At 40.7% G+C, this 19705-nt stretch overlaps 6 protein-coding genes across 15 annotated transcripts; 4 read left to right on the top strand and 2 right to left on the bottom strand.

The window, feature by feature from the left end:
- Positions 1–480: 480 nt before the first annotated feature.
- Positions 481–5674, bottom strand: LOC117786487 (acyl-protein thioesterase 1). Of its 6 annotated transcripts, none has more exons than XM_034624779.1 (6): positions 5590–5674; positions 2588–2726; positions 2488–2519; positions 1869–2412; positions 1754–1771; positions 481–802 (listed from the first exon to the last, which is right to left on the bottom strand). In XM_034624779.1, exons 2-6 carry the CDS (start codon positions 2633–2635, stop codon positions 746–748), a joined length of 699 nt encoding a protein of 232 aa, XP_034480670.1. In that variant the 5' UTR covers positions 2636–2726; positions 5590–5674; the 3' UTR covers positions 481–745. The 6 variants fall into 6 exon arrangements, with proteins under 6 accessions (XP_034480670.1, XP_034480674.1, XP_034480669.1 ...); XM_034624783.1 differs by lacking the exon at positions 5590–5674 and adding an exon at positions 2964–3066 and having other exon boundaries at positions 1754–1808; XM_034624778.1 differs by lacking the exon at positions 5590–5674 and adding an exon at positions 2964–3066.
- On the bottom strand, positions 3350–4673 carry LOC117786482 (PCI domain-containing protein 2 homolog). Its single transcript, XM_034624772.1, has one exon. The coding sequence runs from the start codon at positions 4605–4607 to the stop codon at positions 3417–3419; it is 1191 nt and encodes a 396-aa protein (XP_034480663.1). The 5' UTR covers positions 4608–4673; the 3' UTR covers positions 3350–3416.
- Positions 5620–7192, top strand: LOC117786484 (1,5-anhydro-D-fructose reductase). Its single transcript, XM_034624774.1, has 3 exons — positions 5620–5719; positions 6110–6252; positions 6312–7192. Exons 1-3 carry the CDS (start codon positions 5651–5653, stop codon positions 7063–7065), a joined length of 966 nt encoding a protein of 321 aa, XP_034480665.1. The 5' UTR covers positions 5620–5650; the 3' UTR covers positions 7066–7192.
- A 750-nt stretch (positions 7193–7942) lies between these two features.
- Positions 7943–11595, top strand: LOC117786485 (aldo-keto reductase family 1 member B1). 2 transcript variants are annotated; one of them, XM_034624776.1, is made up of 6 exons: positions 7943–8135; positions 10041–10183; positions 10250–10733; positions 10791–10999; positions 11112–11193; positions 11415–11595. In XM_034624776.1, exons 1-5 carry the CDS (start codon positions 8061–8063, stop codon positions 11155–11157), a joined length of 957 nt encoding a protein of 318 aa, XP_034480667.1. In that variant the 5' UTR covers positions 7943–8060; the 3' UTR covers positions 11158–11193; positions 11415–11595. The 2 variants fall into 2 exon arrangements, with proteins under 2 accessions (XP_034480667.1, XP_034480666.1); XM_034624775.1 differs by lacking the exon at positions 11112–11193 and having other exon boundaries at positions 7945–8135.
- Positions 11596–12019: 424 nt separating this feature from the next.
- On the top strand, positions 12020–17666 carry LOC117787102 (serine-rich adhesin for platelets). Its single transcript, XM_034625546.1, has 2 exons — positions 12020–17557; positions 17628–17666. Exons 1-2 carry the CDS (start codon positions 12020–12022, stop codon positions 17664–17666), a joined length of 5577 nt encoding a protein of 1858 aa, XP_034481437.1.
- Positions 17667–17743: 77 nt separating this feature from the next.
- Positions 17744–19611, top strand: LOC117786479 (uncharacterized protein DDB_G0271670-like). Of its 4 annotated transcripts, none has more exons than XM_034624766.1 (2): positions 17744–17930; positions 18036–19611. In XM_034624766.1, exons 1-2 carry the CDS (start codon positions 17795–17797, stop codon positions 19508–19510), a joined length of 1611 nt encoding a protein of 536 aa, XP_034480657.1. In that variant the 5' UTR covers positions 17744–17794; the 3' UTR covers positions 19511–19611. The 4 variants fall into 4 exon arrangements, with proteins under 4 accessions (XP_034480657.1, XP_034480658.1, XP_034480660.1 ...); XM_034624767.1 differs by having other exon boundaries at positions 17747–17903; positions 18405–19611; XM_034624769.1 differs by having other exon boundaries at positions 17748–17884; positions 18527–19611.
- Positions 19612–19705: the final 94 nt, after the last annotated feature.

The following is a 19705-nucleotide window of genomic DNA, read 5'->3' as shown; positions in this document are numbered from 1 at the left end:
TAGCTCAACACTCTGTTTGTTTACTTATGCTTTAAATCCGCCAAATTAATTTCAATTTGCCGGCATTAGTTGCCTGGCGTCAAATCAATTGTTATCAACAATTTACCTGAGTTCATTGTCTTATTGCTCGCATCCGTTTGGTGCACAAAATTCATTAACAACCTTTTTATCTAGACAACAATACAGAAATTATTTGCTTTGTTTTCTTACCTCTTGTTTTGATTCCTCTTTCAAAGCTGCAACTTTGGCGCTCAAGCTTCGATAACATAAACGATTGCAGCGAATGGAAGTCGTGACAAACTCGTGCTTATGTTATCGACTATCAGTTTTCGGTACGCTGCTCAGCCGTTTATTTCGATTCTTAACGTCTCATCCGAATTTAAATATAATAAATCCAAATAAAAAATAGTCCTGCCATTTATAAATAAAACCCATAGTATCGGCGCATTCCCTTAACGAGTTTTTTATGGCTTTTTAAGCTTTTCGTTACATAACTTTATTTAGTTTATTTCGCTTAAGCGAATCTGCTTCTCGTCAGACCACCATGTGGAGACATCCAATAGCTAATCATATATGGTATATGCCTAAAAACTACATAAATAGTGTATGTATGTACAAAATAATATCTAAAATACAATTCTCTTTAGTTTCAGACATCTGCACGAGCGCGTTTCTTGACTAGGGGCGTAGAGGAGCTTTGTTTTATGTGGAAGGAACTGCAACTACATTTCATAGCCTATAGATACTATGATATTTGGCAGCATTGTGCCCTTCTAGCCATGTTCTGTCCCTCCCAATGCGTCTGCAAATATATAGATGAGAGGTGGATGAGTCGTGCGACTGCTAATCAGTTAGTTAGGATTATTAGATATGTGTAAAATACAGAATTAAAGTTGTACTTATGTATGCATTGCTTTCAATATAAACTTGATTTTATTTATATAGATACAGCAAAAAGCACAAGCTCTAAAGGAAAAAATTAACTAAAATCGGCTGGAAAACTATAGATGATGGGACTGTGATTCTTGCTGTACAAAATAGAGTAAGAAAAAAAACAAAAAACGAAATTAATGAAATTGAATAATTTTAAAGGTATTTCGAACAAAAAAACAAACGTTTTGTACGTTGTTTCTGTAAAATGAACGTAGATCTAAGAAATTCTCGAGTGCTAACTGTAACTAATACTTAAAAATTTGCAATCGAATGGCATTTCCAGTTTAGGATTTCTTTTTTTTTTCAGATTAAGTAAGTTTATTAGTAATTAATAATTTGTAATTCATATTCATGGTTTCATTCTTTTCAAAATCAACAGAAAATACCGAACATAATTTGTGTGTATTGAAAGTAACTTTCGCTGATATATATTTTTTATCTTATACAAAGGATAATTAATAAAAACGTATGCACAAACAACCTGGATATTTGCATCACTATGTTGTTAAGTATTTTACGTATAATAATAATTGATTGCTTCTCTAACGTTTCTCAATTTGGCTAAAAAGACGACTTTAACTGCATTTCTTTATAGTCGTGTGTGAGAGTGTTTTCTGTTTGTGTGTGTTTCTTCCATCTGAGACTTGCTCTCGTTGCGTATTATTAATTATTGCTCAATTTAGTGTACTTTTTTGTAATTATTGTTTTTATCTGTTGTTATATTTGTGTTGTAGTTGTTGTTTAGTTTCTTTGCTGGAATGCACACGAGACGGGAGGGGCGCGGTAAAAGTGCTAAAGTGCTTATTGGAATTTAGTTTACCCATTTACTGATTATGTCCTGCAAAAGATAAGAGCAGAGAGAGCGTGAGGAAATTCTTTAGCGATTACAAATTGTCATATCAATTGAGTTGTAGCAGGCTTCATGCCGAACTCACCTTGACATCGTTCATTTCCTCGTCGGACGAGGAGTGCGACAGTCCATTATAGGTCTTAAAGGTGACATTCTTCATAAAGGACTTGAGCAGACTGGCGCTTAGCTGACCAAATTTGTAAGGCACCACAGGATCGTAGTCACCGTGAGCTTGGAATATTGGCACCTCATCACTGGCTGCCTTGGCACCTGGGAATTGCTTGTGCAGCGGCAGCCAACACGACAACGCCACCACGCCGGCCAGCGACTGATCAAAGGTGAGTGCCGAGTAGAGAGCCAGTGCACCGCCTTGGGAGAAGCCACCAAGCACAATCCGATTGGCTGGTATGCCTGCACTCAGCTCCTTCTGTATCATGCCATGCACATCATCGCGAGCCGATCGAATTCCTGGCTCATCCTCGGGTCCGCCGATGTCCAGAGTTTTTAGATCAAACCAGGAGGGCATACGAAATCCGGCATTTAAGGAAACTGGTTGCGTTGGAGCCGTCGGGCAGATCACCTTCATGAATGGCGGCCGAATCGCAGCCAAGGCGCTGCTCCAGCCATGACTACAAGAATTAAATGTTTAAAAATAAACAATATATAAAAATCAACTGCAAACTGCAAATAGTTTCACTATTTACCCAGTGTCGCCCAATCCGTGCATGAAAATGAGCTGTCATTAAAATATAAATGTTCAGGTGGGAAATGCATATCACACTATTTTGTATCACTATCACTTACCGTCGCTGTCTGCTTGACCGTGGCCTCGACAATTACCGGTGCGGACATGTTGACCCCTTTCTTTAGCCTCTTACGACGACAACAAAAACAACAACAACAATATTCAGTGGCTTAGTCCCAGGTGCGCAGTGCGTTGTTGCTGGAAATCAGAAACAACAACAAAATGAATACTTTCTGAATTGCGTTTGTTTTAGTTAGTTATGTCATTTGAAACTGTAAAGCAAAATTAGTAATATTGATTTTGCGATAGCACAAAGCGTATGTGACAGCGCCGGTTGAGTGCTTAAATTGGTGTAAGCCCATCAAAAATGTGTTATGTGATAATGTTCTTACTGCAAGCATATCTTTAATACTATTAATTTATCAATATACACACTTGCTTTTATTCAAATTGCGGTTTTTCTTTGCTGGTCACCAAAAACTGTTTTCAGCTGAGCTATTGAAAATAATACACACATACGTCTACAACAAAGCGTTGCCACCTCGCCCAAATGTTGCCACCCTGTTAGAATTTCGGATCTGGCCACTTTGGGTCAAAATTGATAACTTGAAATTTAAATACCCTTTTTAATTTTTCCTAAATTTGAAGATAGAATTTTTAAAATTTTTGTACAGTACTTTTTTTATATTCTTAAATTTGGTTGATTTTTTTATTTTAGAATTAAGTTTATAACTTCTCTCCCCTAATCAAACATTTGAGATTGAGATTCTCAATTATTTAATTCATTTAAATTATAAAAGTTTAATAAATGAAAATTGTCGTACTATCGTGTGCTGTAAATAATAACACTTTATATTATTTTTTATTAAAAAATAGTCCGTGTTTAAACTATGTTGATATTAATGGCGGGAACGGGTTTTGCTTGGAAACAACCAATTTGTTGTGAGCATGTGAAATGTAGCCCTTGATTTTGCCTTCGTAAATAAGATTGGCCACGATGCAGTGCGTCTCATCTAGGGACACGTCCGTTACTCCTACAAACTGCAGGGCTGACAGGAAGTCGCCCATATCCAACTGATGCGTCTGTCTAATGGCAAAAACCTTCTTAAACAGATTGCGGTACACAATGAACTTCAATTTCTCGACAAGCAGATAAATGCCGCTGCGTATGAGTACAATTTCCTGGTCCCGCACGATTTCATCAAACTTATTCACATTGCCGGCCTTCAGGGCCAGTGCCAGATCGTGAAAGAGCAGCAAGTCGTAGCGTTCCAGAAGAGATTTGCGTGGCAGAAAACCGAGCAGCATTTTCACGGGCACCAAGTAAATTAGAATCAGTCGCTTGTTGCTTGTGAAACGGTCGGGACAGTGTGTAAATGCATATGATAGATCCTCCACGGCCATGCGATAGTTGGAGTCAAACATGGCTCGTCGACCCACAAAGTACTTGTAGGTGATCTGCTCCGGCAGCGGGAAACTGTCCTTGAACGCACAGTTGTCGATGGCACGGATGAGGGGCTTGCACAGATGCAGTTTGTTAATGCGAAAGTAGATCTTGAACAGCTGATTCACCAGATTCATCATTCCCAAACGCTTTGTCTCCTCCTCCGAGGCGCGACCGTCGGCGGCGCACACGCGAAAGCAGGCCATCATACAGTCGGCAGCCTTCTCCAGTACATGACCAGGTGTAAATCCACGACAATGCTTCTCGCACGCCTGCGCCAAGTACCGGAGATCAAGGCACACACGATACATGAGGGGCAGGCACCAGTTCTCGTCCTTCAGTTGCTGCAACAACTTCACTACCGCTGAGCAGCTGGCTGATTGTTGACTGTACGCTTCCATGTAGCTGGGTGGCTCCTGGGCCAAATAGTACAGCACTTTAAGGTGCGCTATGACCACCTCGTCCAATGGCGGCTTCAGCATGCGCTCCACTAGCTTCTCGGGTTGCGCTATGTACAAATTGTGATTCTGTACGTGTACGTCGCGCAGCGATAGAAATGTACCCAAATTGTCGCCATCGTAATCCTCAGCAGAACGCAATACTCCAGAAAGATAATTATTTACGGTGCCAAACATTCTTAATTATCGTTGTTTTTCGGCACAGCGTCCATAAACCGAGTGTTGCCACCGCAGTAAAAATTTTCAATCTGGTTTGATTTCTTACTTAAAAAAAATAGGTACATTTCGCAAAAAATATGCTGAATATTTGTACCATATTTCAATTTCATTTTTTAGGTTGAATTTTTTAAATTTTTGCAAAATTTTTATTCGTATTTTCTCGATTTTTTGATATAATTTTTTTTTTTTGAATTAAATTATCAAACTTCTCTTCCCGAGGGCTGACAAGCTTCAAACCTTTATTAAAATGTTTACTTTAATTTTATGTAATTTCAATTTGTAATTTTTTATTGTTTCATAATTATTCATTATTCATTTTTTATTGAGCTCTTGCGTTTTTAAATTTTAAGCTTTTATCAGTGATGGGCGACAATTCGACAAAATAAGTTGACCATCGATAACAAAGACTAGTTCGTTCATCAACAATTGAACCACTGAACTAAATCTTTTAATTGAACTACGATCGATGCAGGAATCGATATATCAAAAGTTGTATCGAATCATTCATTTCGTCACTTCTCGAAGGCTGAAGTTGTAAAATTTATATATATTTTCTTATTAAAATTGCGCGCCATGACCTTTTTTGAGCTCCAAATGGTCGACAGATTGTGGCCGTAGGGTGATTGATAACAACTCTTACATCAGTGTGTACACACTCATATAGTAATTACTTTTAGTCAAAAATAACAGTAATTTTTAAAATAAATTCAAATTTATTATTCAGTTCAAGAAAGAGAAGCACACTAAAAGCATTTTGTCAATATTAAGTGGATGTCGCACTAATAGTGTTTGGGGTCAAGGTAGTATGATATGTTGTGGTCGCCAACAAATTTCTAATTTTAAACTTTGTGTGTTTGTATACACATATATAAATGTTTTTATTTAGATGTCAATGAAATTCATTTGTAGAAAATTATTAAACCTATTTCTTTTCGTTTACTTTTGGTAAATGGACAAGCTCCTTAATATTAACCCAACTCAGTTAGTTAACGCACACAGAAATGTCGACGCCAAATTTTCTTTTAAGCAATGGCAAAAATATGCCAATGGTCGGACTGGGCACATGGCGTGTAAGTAAACGAATTTAAACTGTTGCGAAATTATTGAATAATCACAAAAACTAGATATTTGTATGTGTATGTTTTCAATGTCAATGCCAAAGAACTTTCGTCTCTGTCCAATGGCACCTGTGAGCTTTTTGAGCTTTTTAGACGATGCACTTACAACAATGCACTAAAGCTTTTACCAGCCTCAATTGCCAAGTTTATACAGCAGCTAAATCTGATTTAACCAAAATCATTTTGACTTTAAACATAAAAAAGGGACTGATCTAAAAAGCGAACTTTGCTAAATCACTTTCATTTTAGAGCAAATTAAAAATGTATTTATAAAGCCAACTTGATTTGAATTAAACCGACCTAAGCTGTTGTATAAGCTTGGTATTTATTAAACTTTTTCAGAGTCCGCCGGAAGTCATAACACAAGCAGTAAGGGATGCGATTGATATTGGTTATCGTCACTTCGATTGTGCTCACATTTATGGAAATGAAGCTCAAGTTGGCACTGCCATTAATGAGAAACTCAAAGAAGGAGGTGTGACACGGTAATCACTATTAATCTATCTTAAGTTATCGACTATTAATGGATTTGTAAGATTTTCAGAGATCAACTGTTTATAACAAGCAAGCTCTGGAATACCCACCACAGACCTGATTTGGTGCGGCCAGCGTGCGAGACGAGCTTGAGGAATCTCGGAGTGAATTATCTGGATTTGTACCTGATGCATTGGCCAATGGCATACAAGTCCGGAGATAATCTATATCCCACTTGTCCCGACACTGGCAAGGCCGTTTTCGATAACATCGATTTCGTGGACACGTGGAAGGCGATGGAGGAATTGGTGGAAAGTGGACTATGTCAAGCGATTGGAGTATCCAATTTTAATGAACAGCAAATCAATCGATTGCTGAGCATGGCCAAACTAAAACCAGTCGTACTCCAAATCGAATGTCATCCATATCTTCGACAAAAATCTTTAATCACACTCTGCTACGATAATGCCATTGCCGTGACAGCTTATAGTTCGCTGGGATCAGCCCACACGCCCTACGAGAAGCCCGGTGCCTATCCGCTTTTGAAACATCCAGTTATACTGGAAATCGCCGCCAAGTATGATCGTAATCCTGCCCAAGTGCTATTGCGCTATCAGACGCAGTCGGGAATTATTGTAATACCCCGATCTGTGAGCAAACATCATATGTACGAGAACTTTAAAAAGATCTGGGACTTTGGATTAGATAATGATGATTTGCAGGCTATCGATGATCTTGATTGTAATGGTCGCTTCATGACTATGAAAGCTGCTTATGGACATCCTCATCATCCATTCGAAATTGAAGCTCCACAGCAAGCATAAAACTTTATTCAAGTGTTTCAAAGAAATTCGCATATGTACTTGTGTCTATATTATAGAGGCTATACATGTAATTCTTAACTGATTTAAGCTAGTCATATCCCACAATAAATGGCTTAATTAACTTCAATTTTACTGTAGAAAAATAATTTTTTAAAATACAATCCAAGCAGTCGTAGAACTATCAGACCTTTATGAATAACATACAAATTTCTACAAAATATAGAAACAGGATTGTCTTCACTATGATCGGTGCTCTAAAATATTCCCTTCGTTTTCAACCAATTCGTTCTACAGTCCAAACGGCAATTCGAGGTTATGCCGAGCCTGAGCGATTTAAATGGTGAGTTGTTAAGCTTACAGATTTCTAGAGATTAATTTGGATATTAGGTGCCAACGGGAATATCCAGCACCGAAAGCAGTTTTAGCCGATGGAAATGAAATTCCGCTTTTAGGACTTGGTACATGGGGGGTAAGTCTCTTCTTCTTTGACTATTATAAAAAATCTACATATCTTTGAAAAGCAAGTTAACTTTAAAGCGAAATTATAAATAAATTCTCTTAAACGTGTTAGCCAAAATTATAATGAATCAAATACCACACCTAATTTCAATTCAATCATGTGTAATTCGAATCGTAAGAAGCCTGCGGCTCACTTTTCTGGAATATTCCGAACTCAAGAAGAGAAAAATGGCCGCTGATACTTTAAATTTAGAAATGTTATTAACGTATGTTTGTCCCCATCGATAGATAATTTCATTCTGTATCGATCGCAAAGCTGATATCGATAAATATTCTTGCGTGCAACAGCGCTCTTGCTTAGCAAAAGCTCATCAGAGCTTTAGGCTGTTGTATAAAAACGACAAACAGCTGTAGCTCGTAGTTCAGTTTTTGCACAAGGCGCAATTGTCTGTTCTCGCGTTCCTCAAATATAAATTTGCATTGATTATTTTACTGTATCCTTTAAAAGGCAAAAACAATTAAAAACTTCGTACAAAATGACTAGCAAAGTGCCAACCGTAAAGCTAAACAGTGGTCACAATATTCCCATCCTTGGTTTGGGAACCTGGAATGTAAGTACAAAAAATAAAAATATAAAATGGAATCGAAAAAATTGAAAGTAGCAAAACATGGAAACATATGTACATATATACACGAAATTCAATTCTAATCGTAAATATTTCCGTTGTATTCGCAAAAATTAGAACTAGTGCTGCACTTGTCGCGCAGCTGATAAATTGCGGGTCTCTACCGGCTGTTTTTTTTTCTCATTTGCCGGCTGCTGTGTGTTTGTCTGTACAGTATGTAATGTAGTTGTTTTGACCAAAGAAAAAATTTACACTTAGAATGATATTTTGTGAGCAAAAAAGATTCATTTCTTTTTTTCTGTGTATTTATTTATTGATAAGCTATTTTAGCAGTCGATTCAACAATATAAATTTTTAATTAAAAACTAAAATTTACAATTTTAATTATAAAAATAAATTAAAGTATATTTAAATGTAAATTTCCATTTATTTATTATATGGGAACAAGGTATAGAAAAGAAATATAGAGGACCGAATAATTGTTTTACAAAAAATGGTTAAGCCCATCAATTTTTTGTAAAACAATTACTCGGCATACTGTATACACTATGTGTGTGTGGGCGTGCTTGACTTACAAAGGCGATATTGTAATCAGAGATAACTCAACCTACGGCATAGTTCTACAAAGTTCTAGTTGTGTATATAATATAGTTACAATACATGTAGCGACGTTTTGAAATGATAATAGAAACTTGTGACTGATAATGTTCCATATGTACAGAATAACAACATTCACTTGTTTTGACAAATAAAAAATAAATTTTCCTAGTTAAATTAAGTTTGCGAAAAAAATATTTTCATGTTATATTTTTTTCTCAATTATTATTGTTGCTTTTTGTTTTACCAACAATTTAAAAATAGAAATAATTTAACTATTATTTGCAACACAATTGTAAACACTACGTGTCTTTGACTCACTGTGTAGGCGTGCCTTGTATACAAAGGTGATAATTGGACCTACGGCAATGTTTTACAAAGTTCTAGTGTGAATAATATATGTATTTATTTTATAATGTAGTAATTTACATGTTGACCAAAGGTGACCCCTGGTCACGTCGCCACGTTTAAATGAAAGTGGAAACTACATGTACACATACAAAAATAATACAAGTTTCAGACATCTTGCACAAATAAAAGCGATAAAAGCTCTTATCTATAAGCTCATAAGTGTTTGTTTCACAGTATCTTAGCTTACCCTGTACTGCAAGAAACACATAGAGTATATGTATATGCCAAGACATTATTTTACCAAAAAATAACTATGTTTTATTTGTAGTTTTTAAAAAAATCTGGTTTTATACCTATAATATGCTTGAAAGAAAATTTGGGCTTTTTTTATTTTGTCTTTTTCTTTATAAAAATCTAATTATAGCGGATTTGCAAGTTTTTATGGTTGTAGTGCTAAAATGATTCCACACTTCGTCGTAAAAATGTACCTTTTATTGTAATACATAAATACTCATATTCTAAGCTTAACACTTTGAGGTAGTTTCAATAATTTTAATGTTTGAGTTTATTTGAAAAAGGGTTATCTTAATGGTTAGACAGTCAAGTCTATAAATAATTTAAATTTAATATAATTTAATGGGTGTGTTCTGTTTTATTTTTGATTTATTGACAGTAATCCAAAGGGTAATAAATTTACCCTTGCTGATAAGTTTTAGGTCAAATGGCTGATAAGCAATCGAATTTTAATTTCATCTAAATCACGTTCCTTCAAAATGAAAGTCCAATTAAGATTTAAGTTATTGTGAAATATTGTGAAATTAGCAATGACCTTAGACATAATGACAGATAATAATTGAACACTAAAGTTTTAAATAAATTACTGTTAATGCTCTCACATTATTGCTAATGAATTTGCTGTATTTTTTTTGTTTTGGTTTTTAGAGCCCTCCCGGCCAAGTGACTGAGGCTGTGAAAACTGCTATCGATGTGGGATATCGTCACATTGACTGTGCCTATGTTTATGAGAATGAACCTGAGGTCGGTGCAGGAATTGAGGCCAAGCTCAAAGAGGGAGTTGTCAAGCGGTAAGATAAATCTATATATCTAACAATATTATAGTTACTTAATAGTTGTTTTGATTTTGCTTGTAGCGAGGATCTGTTCGTAACCAGCAAGTTGTGGAATACTTTCCATCGTCCGGATTTGGTGAAAGGCGCTTGTGAGAATACCTTGGACTTGCTAAAAATCAAATATTTGGATCTGTACTTAATTCATTGGCCAATGGGCTTCAAGGAGGGATGTGATCTCTTCCCAGCCGATAAGGATGGTAAAACTCTATACTCGCCCGTGGATTACGTCGACACCTGGAAGGAAATGGAGAAACTGGTCGAAGCTGGTCTGGTCAAGTCAATTGGTGTCTCCAATTTCAACAAAAAACAAATCGAACGCATCTTGGCGGTTGCTAAAATTCCTCCAGCCACAAATCAGATCGAATGCCATCCATATCTGACACAGAAGAAACTGTCAGAGTTCTGTAAATCAAAGAATATTGCCATAACAGCTTACAGTCCGTTGGGAAGCCCCAATCGTCCCTGGGCCAAGGCCGGTGATCCTGTCATCTTGGAAGAAGAAGCCGTAAGTCACATAACTTTTTTTATAACAGAAGGTCTGTAAGATGTAATTCCATTACAGATCAAGAAAATTGCTAAGAACAAAAAGAAGACCCCTGGACAGATTCTGATTCGCTATCAGATCCAACGTGCCAATATTGTTATTCCCAAATCTGTGACCAAAGAGCGCATCGAATCGAACTTCAAAGTCTTTGACTTTGAGCTAACCGCTGAGGAAATCAAGACCATTGAAGGATTTGAATGTAATGGTCGTCTGGTTCCATTGGTGAAGTAAGTAGTTCTGATTTTTGACTTTAATTAAAAGGTATTTCAAATAGTTGGTGTAATGTAGATATTATCCACTTTAGCCTTACAATTTAATTATTTCTCAATATTTCCTTAGAGAGGCTGGTAAACATAAGTACTATCCATTTCACGATGAGTATTAAGTTCAATCAAAAAGAAACCTTTCGTTCAATATAATAGTTAAGTAAATATTCTGGTGAAAATAACAATGGGTTATATGAGAATACACTCTGACGTATGTTTAATTTACCAATTCTTCGGCCTATTATGTTTTGTTTATATGATTGTGACTTTTAAACAATTAACCGCTGCTTGAGCTCAACTTTTGTTTGCACAAGTTCCATTTAAATTTGCTCCAGTAACATACCTTCTAATGTTCAATTTTCTTAATATTTTACAGCCATTTCGGTCATCCACATCATCCATTCGAGAAGGATGAGTACTAGTTGGGCACCATTCTTTTGATGAATCCTATACATATTGTACACATGTTATTTAAATATATGGTATTCAATTACACATTATTTAAATAAGAGAATAAATATGCTGGCATAATCATAATATGCTGAGAACAACTCAAATAAACAAGACCTTTGTCTCAACAACACGCTTTACGATTATTTGAAAAATGCAGATCTGACGTCTGAGGAATATATATGTGTTTCTTTAACTTGCGTAAAATCGTTAAGAGTCTGACAATTGTTTAGTCTAAGCTTAGTGCAAATATTTAACACATCTGTTTTAAATTCTTTGCCAAAGTGTTATGGGATCATAACTTTCAGCATCAAGTGAATGTCTAATATCTCATTATTTTTGGCATAGAACAATGAAAATACCAAATGTTTTCGAACAATATGAAATTTGTTTAACTGCACAAAGCATCTAGGCAAACAACTAATTTTTAATAAAGTCAACAAGCGCTGGTATCGTTTGGTTAGGTATAAAAGCATCCAAATCTGTCGTTTTGGCAAACAGTTAAAGTGGTGATCTGGTTATTGGTAGATCATGCGATTATATTGTATCGCCCTCTTGGGCGCATTCGTGGCACTCGCAGCCGGTGCTCATATCCATACCGAGACCGCGGTGAGCACTTCTAAGGAGTTAAAGCCTCAGTCGGCAACTCCAACGGCTCCGTGTTGTGAAAGTGTTAGACAAACTCTTCTAGACATTCGAAAGGATATACGTTTATGGCTCTTAGATCGGCTCTTTGGTAAATTGATTCTCGTTCACGATGGTGAAATTTCCGGAAACCAGCAAAATGGGCCCTGTGCTAAAAATCAACAAACAACAACAACAACATCTGGCGAAAGCTCTGGAACTGTGCAATTTGATTCGATCCTAAACGATATAAGGAGATCACTTCCTCATAATCACAGAACATCCCGTCGCTTTGACCACCATATTAAAAGAGGAACCAAAAACCACAGCTCAACCACATCTACTACAACCTCGACAGCCTCGATTCTTCCTTCAGTGAATGGAAGTTTCAGCCAGACTAACAGCTCTGCAGTCAGCAGCGCTTCAACAACAGCAAAATCTGGTTCACAATCTGACAATGTTGTCGGTGGTGGCTCAAACTCAACCACAACAATATCGTCCGAGGATCTTATCGTAAAGGAAAGTTCAAGCAATTCTAACACCGTTGTCGACTCCGGCAACAGCCACCAGTCTGGCTCTACAACAACCACAACGACAACAACCTCTGACGGATCTGACTCCTCTAACTCCTCTGCAGAACCTGTTGTAGATGATAGCTCAAGCCACTCTAGCACTGTTGTCAACTCCGGCAACACCCACCAGTCTGGCTCTACAACAACCACAACGACAACAACCTCTGAAGGATCTGAGCAATCTAACTCCATGTCAGATCCAGTTGTAGATGATAGGTCAAGCCACTCTAGCACTATTGTCGACTCCGGCAACACCCACCAGTCTGGCTCTACAACAACCACAACGACAACAACCTCTGAAGGATCTGACTCCTCTAACTCCTCTGCAGAACCTGTTGTAGATGATAGCTCAAGCCACTCTAGCACTATTGTCGACTCCGGCAACACCCACCAGTCTGGCTCTACAACAACCACAACGACAACAACCTCTGAAGGATCTGAGCAATCTAACTCCATGTCAGATTCAGTTGTAGATGATAGGTCAAGCCACTCTAGCACTATTGTCGACTCCGGCAACACCCACCAGTCTGGCTCTACAACAACCACAACGACAACAACCTCTGAAGGATCTGACTCCTCTAACTCCTCTGCAGAACCTGTTGTAGATGATAGCTCAAGCCACTCTAGCACTCTTGTCGACTCCGGCAACACCCACCAGTCTGGCTCTACAACAACCACAACGACAACAACCTCTGAAGGATCTGAGCAATCTAACTCCTCTGCAGAACCTGTTGTAGATGATAGCTCAAGCCACTCTAGCACTGTTGTCAACTCCGGCAACACCCACCAGTCTGGCTCTACAACAACCACAACGACAACAACCTCTGAAGGATCTGAGCAATCTAACTCCTCTGCAGAGCCTGTTGTAGATGATAGCTCAAGCCACTCTAACACTATTGTCGACTCCGGCAACACCCACCAGTCTGGCTCTACAACAACCACAACGACAACAACCTCTGAAGGATCTGACTCCTCTAATTCCTCTGCAGAGCCTGTTGTAGATGATAGCTCAAGCCATTCTAGCACCATTGTCAACTCAGGCAACACCCACCAGTCTGGCTCTACAACAACCACAACGACAACAACCTCTGAAGGATCTGAGCAATCTAACTCCTCTGCAGAACCTGTTGTAGATGATAGCTCAAGCCACTCTAACACTATTGTCGACTCCGGCAACACCCACCAGTCTGGCTCTACAACAACCACAACGACAACAACCTCTGAAGGATCTGAGCAATCTAACTCCTCTGCAGAACCTGTTGTAGATGATAGCTCAAGCCACTCTAACACTATTGTCGACTCCGGCAACACCCATCAGTCTGGCTCTACAACAACCACAACGACAACAACCTCTGAAGGATCTGACTCCTCTAACTCCTCTGCAGAACCTGTTGTAGATGATAGCTCAAGCCATTCTAGCACCATTGTCAACTCAGGCAACACCCACCAGTCTGGCTCTACAACAACCACAACGACAACAACCTCTGAAGGATCTGACTCCTCTAATTCCTCTGCAGAGCCTGTTGTAGATGATAGCTCAAGCCATTCTAGCACCATTGTCAACTCAGGCAACACCCACCAGTCTGGCTCTACAACAACCACAACGACAACAACCTCTGAAGGATCTGAGCAATCTAACTCCTCTGCAGAACCTGTTGTAGATGATAGCTCAAGCCACTCTAGCACTGTTGTCAACTCCGGCAACACCCACCAGTCTGGCTCTACAACAACCACAACGACAACAACCTCTGAAGGATCTGAGCAATCTAACTCCTCTGCAGAACCTGTTGTAGATGATAGCTCAAGCCACTCTAACACTCTTGTCGACTCCGGCAACACCCACCAGTCTGGCTCTACAACAACCACAACGACAACAACCTCTGAAGGATCTGAACAATCGAACTCCTCTGCAGAACCTGTTATGGATGATAGCTCAAGCCACTCTAACACCGTTGTCGATTCCGGCAACAGTCACCAGTCTGGCTCTACAACAACCACAACGACAACAACCTCTGAAGGATCTGACTCCTCTAACTCCTCTGCAGAACCTGATGTAGATGATAGCTCAAGCCACTCTAGCACTGTTGTCAACTCCGGCAACACCCACCAGTCTGGCTCTACAACAACCACAACGACATCAACCTCTGAAGGATCTGAGCAATCTAACTCCTCTGCAGAACCTGTTGTAGATGATAGCTCAAGCCACTCTAGCACTGTAGTCAACTCCGGCAACACCCACCAGTCTGGCTCTACAACAACCACAACGACAACAACCTCTGAAGGATCTGAGCAATCTAACTCCTCTGCAGAGCCTGTTGTAGATGATAGCTCAAGCCACTCTAGCACTGTTGTCAACTCCGGCAACACCCACCAGTCTGGCTCTACAACAACCACAACGACAACAACCTCTGAAGGATCTGAGCAATCTTACTCCTCTGCAGAGCCTGTTGTAGATGATAGCTCAAGCCACTCTAGCCACTCTGGCTCTACAACAACCACGACGACAACAACCTCCGAAGGAAGCGATCAGTCAAACTCCTCTGAAGAACCTGTTGTAGATGATAGCTCAAGCCACTCTAGCACCATTGTCGATTCCGGCAACACCCACCAGTCTGGCTCTACAACAACCACAACGACAACAACCTCTGAAGGATCTGAGCAATCTAACTCCATGGCAGATCCAGTTGTAGATGATAGCTCAAGCCACTCTAGCACTGTTGTCAACTCCGGCAACACCCACCAGTCTGGCTCTACAACAACCACAACGACAACAACCTCTGAAGGATCTGAGCAATCTAACTCCATGGCAGATCCAGTTGTAGATGATAGCTCAAGCCACTCTAGCACTGTTGTCAACTCCGGCAACACCCACCAGTCTGGCTCTACAACAACCACAACGACAACAACCTCTGAAGGATCTGAGCAATCTTACTCCTCTGCAGAGCCTGTTGTAGATGATAGCTCAAGCCACACCCACCAGTCTGGCTCTACAACAACCACGACGACAACAACCTCCGAAGGAAGCGATCAGTCAAACTCCTCTGAAGAACCTGTTGTAGATGATAGCTCAAGCCACTCTAGCACCATTGTCGACTCCGGCAACACCCACCAGTCTGGCTCTACAACAACCACAACGACAACAACCTCTGAAGGATCTGACTCCTCTAATTCCTCTGCAGAGCCTGTTGTAGATGTTAGCTCAAGCTATTCTAGCACCATTGTCAACTCAGGCAACACCCACCAGTCTGGCTCTACAACAACCACAACGACAACAACCTCTGAAGGATCTGAGCAATCTAACTCCTCTGCAGAACCTGTTGTAGATGATAGCTCAAGCCACTCTAACACTATTGTCGACTCCGGCAGCACCCACCAGTCTGGCTCTACAACAACCACAACGACAACAACCTCTGAAGGATCTGAGCAATCTAACTCCTCTGCAGAACCTGTTGTAGATGATAGCTCAAGCCACTCTAACACTATTGTCGACTCCGGCAACACCCATCAGTCTGGCTCTACAACAACCACAACGACAACAACCTCTGAAGGATCTGACTCCTCTAACTCCTCTGCAGAACCTGTTGTAGATGATAGCTCAAGCCATTCTAGCACCATTGTCAACTCAGGCAACACCCACCAGTCTGGCTCTACAACCACAACGACAACAACCTCTGAAGGATCTGACTCCTCTAATTCCTCTGCAGAGCCTGTTGTAGATGATAGCTCAAGCCATTCTAGCACCATTGTCAACTCAGGCAACACCCACCAGTCTGGCTCTGCAACAGCCACAACGACAACAACCTCTGAAGGATCTGAGCAATCTAACTCCTCTGCAGAACCTGTTGTAGATGATAGCTCAAGCCACTCTAGCACTGTTGTCAACTCCGGCAACACCCACCAGTCTGGCTCTACAACAACCACAACGACAACAACCTCTGAAGGATCTGAGCAATCTAACTCCATGGCAGATCCAGTTGTAGATGATAGCTCAAGCCACTCTAGCACTGTTGTCAACTCCGGCAACACCCACCAGTCTGGCTCTACAACAACCACAACGACAACAACCTCTGAAGGATCTGAGCAATCTAACTCCTCTGCAGAACCTGTTGTAGATGATAGCTCAAGCCACTCTAGCACTATTGTCGACTCCGGCAACACCCACCAGTCTGGCTCTACAACAACCACAACGACAACAACCTCTGAAGGATCTGAGCAATCTAACTCCTCTGCAGAGCCTGTTGTAGATGATAGCTCAAGCCACTCTAGCACTATTGTCGACTCCGGCAACACCCACCAGTCTGGCTCTACAACAACCACAACAACAACAACCTCTGAAGGATCTGAGCAATCTAACTCCATGGCAGATCCAGTTGTAGATGATAGCTCAAGCCACTCTAGCACTATTGTCGACTCCGGCAACACCCACCAGTCTGGCTCTACAACAACCACAACGACAACAACCTCTGAAGGATCTGAGCAATCTAACTCCTCTGCAGCACCTGTTGTAGATGATAGCTCAAGCCACTCTAGCCACTCTGGCTCTACAACAACCACGACGACAACAACCTCCGAAGGAAGCGATCAGTCAAACTCCTCTGAAGAACCTGTTGTAGATGATAGCTCAAGCCACTCTAGCACTCTTGTCGACTCCGGCAACACCCACCAGTCTGGCTCTACAACAACCACAACGACAACAACCTCTGAAGGATCTGAGCAATCTAACTCCTCTGCAGAACCTGTTATGGATGACAGCTCAAGCCACTCTAGCACCATTGTCGACTCCGGCAACACCCATCAATCCGGGTCTACAACAAACACAACGACAACAACCTCTGAAGGATCTGACTCCTCTAGCTCCTCTGCAGAGCCTGTTGTAGATGATAGCGCAAGCCACTCTAGCCACTCTGGCTCTACAACAACCACGACGACAACAACCTCCGAAGGAAGCGATCAGTCAAACTCCTCTGAAGAACCTGTTGTAGATGATAGCTCAAGCCACTCTAGCACTCTTGTCGACTCCGGCAACACCCACCAGTCTGGCTCCACAACAACCACAACGACAACAACCTCTGAAGGATCTGAGCAATCTAACTCCTCTGCAGAACCTGTTATGGATGACAGCTCAAGCCACTCTAGCACCATTGTCGACTCCGGCAACACCCACCAGTCTGGCTCTACAACAACCACAACGACAACAACCTCTGTAGGATCTGAGCAATCTAACTCCTCTGCAGAACCTGTTGTAGATGATAGCTCAAGCCACTCTAGCCACTCTGGCTCTACAACAACCACGACGACAACAACCTCCGAAGGAAGCGATCAGTCAAACTCCTCTGAAGAATCTGTTGTAGATGATAGCTCAAGCCACTCTAGCACCATTGTCGATTCCGGCAACACCCACCAGTCTGGCTCTACAACAACCACAACGACAACAACCTCTGAAGGATCTGAGCAATCTAACTCCATGGTAGATCCTGTTTTAGATGATAGCTCAAGCCACTCCAGCACCATTGTCAACTCCGGCAACACCCACCAGTCTGGCTCTACAACAACCACAACAACAACAACCTCTGAAGGATCTGAGCAATCTAACTCCTCTGCAGAACCTGTTGTAGATGACAGCTCAAGCCACTCTAGCACCATTGTCGACTCCGGCAACACCCACCAGTCTGGCTCTACAACAACCACAACGACAACAACCTCTGTAGGATCTGAGCAATCTAACTCCTCTGCAGAACCTGTTGTAGATGATAGCTCAAGCCACTCTAGCACCATTGTCAACTCCGGCAACACCCACCAGTCTGGCTCTACAACAACCACAACGACAACAACCTCTGTAGGATCTGAGCAATCTAACTCCTCTGCAGAACCTGTTGTAGATGATAGCTCAAGCCACTCTAGCACCATTGTCGACTCCGGCAACACCCACCAGTCTGGCTCTACAACAACCACAACGACAACAACCTCTGAGCAATCTAACTCTTCAGTAAAACCCGCTGTAAATGAAAGCTCCAACCACTCTAACACAGTTGTTGATTCCGGCAAAAAACACCAGTCCAGCTCAACAACAACCACTACGACAACAATGAATTCTGGGTCGGAGGGTAATATTGGTGTCAGCTCACAGCAATCTGACTCAGGTTCAAGCACTACAACTTCTGAAAAATCAAGTTCTTCTGATTCTTCCGTGAAAGGAGGCTCAAGATCTACAACAACAACAACCGTAATTAAGGAAACTGTACAGTCTGGCAAGCAGAAGAATAGCTCGGGTACCTTCGTTATGCCTGGTAAAGGTGGTGTTAACTCCCAGACAGTCATTTCGAAGACGTGGTCCAGTTCAACTAATCCGTCTACTCAATCAATCGAAAATAGTATCAACCAGGGTGGTCCCAATTCGGGAACTTATGGCTCTCACACTTGGACTAAGCATTCCAGCTCAACAAACGGAAATTCCTATCAACCAGGTATTCCTGGCGTTATTGGAAAGGTCATAAGAAGGGTTCAGGAATCAATTCCACTCGGAGCAAATGGTAGAGATGCTCGACATACCGGATCCACATCTTGGTCTCGCCTATCGAGCTCTTTATCAAATGATGGCACCGACAATTCGCAGATTAACAACGGAAATTACAACGCAAACAATAAAGGAGTAAGATTCAGTTCTACGGGCATGAAACGCACAACCGGCGCTCAGTTCGGAGGTGGACCTTATCCTTACTGGTGGGGATCGCAAGGAAGTTGGATGGGACATAATCCGGCATGGGGATATCCTTATGGAGCTGGATGGGGTGCTGGCGCTTGGAATGGTCGTTATGTAACGAATTAATACATTTACAGCAACTGTTAAATTTACTTGTATAACGGCTAACATGAATGACAGCAGTGCTCAGTACCGATTTTAAAATATATATGCAAACAATAAATATACTTGCTTTTTGTTTAATCGGGTCTAAATAGGGAAACAAATTTAAGGAATTTATTTAAAATCAAACTAAGCCAAATTCAGTTGATATTTAAAGTG

The sequence above is a fragment of the Drosophila innubila genome (genome assembly GCF_004354385.1).
Source record: "Drosophila innubila isolate TH190305 chromosome 3L unlocalized genomic scaffold, UK_Dinn_1.0 0_D_3L, whole genome shotgun sequence".
NCBI lineage: Eukaryota > Metazoa > Arthropoda > Insecta > Diptera > Drosophilidae > Drosophila > Drosophila innubila.
The sequence above is the reverse complement of the archived record's forward strand: the minus strand, read 5'-3'. Positions and strand labels throughout refer to the sequence as shown.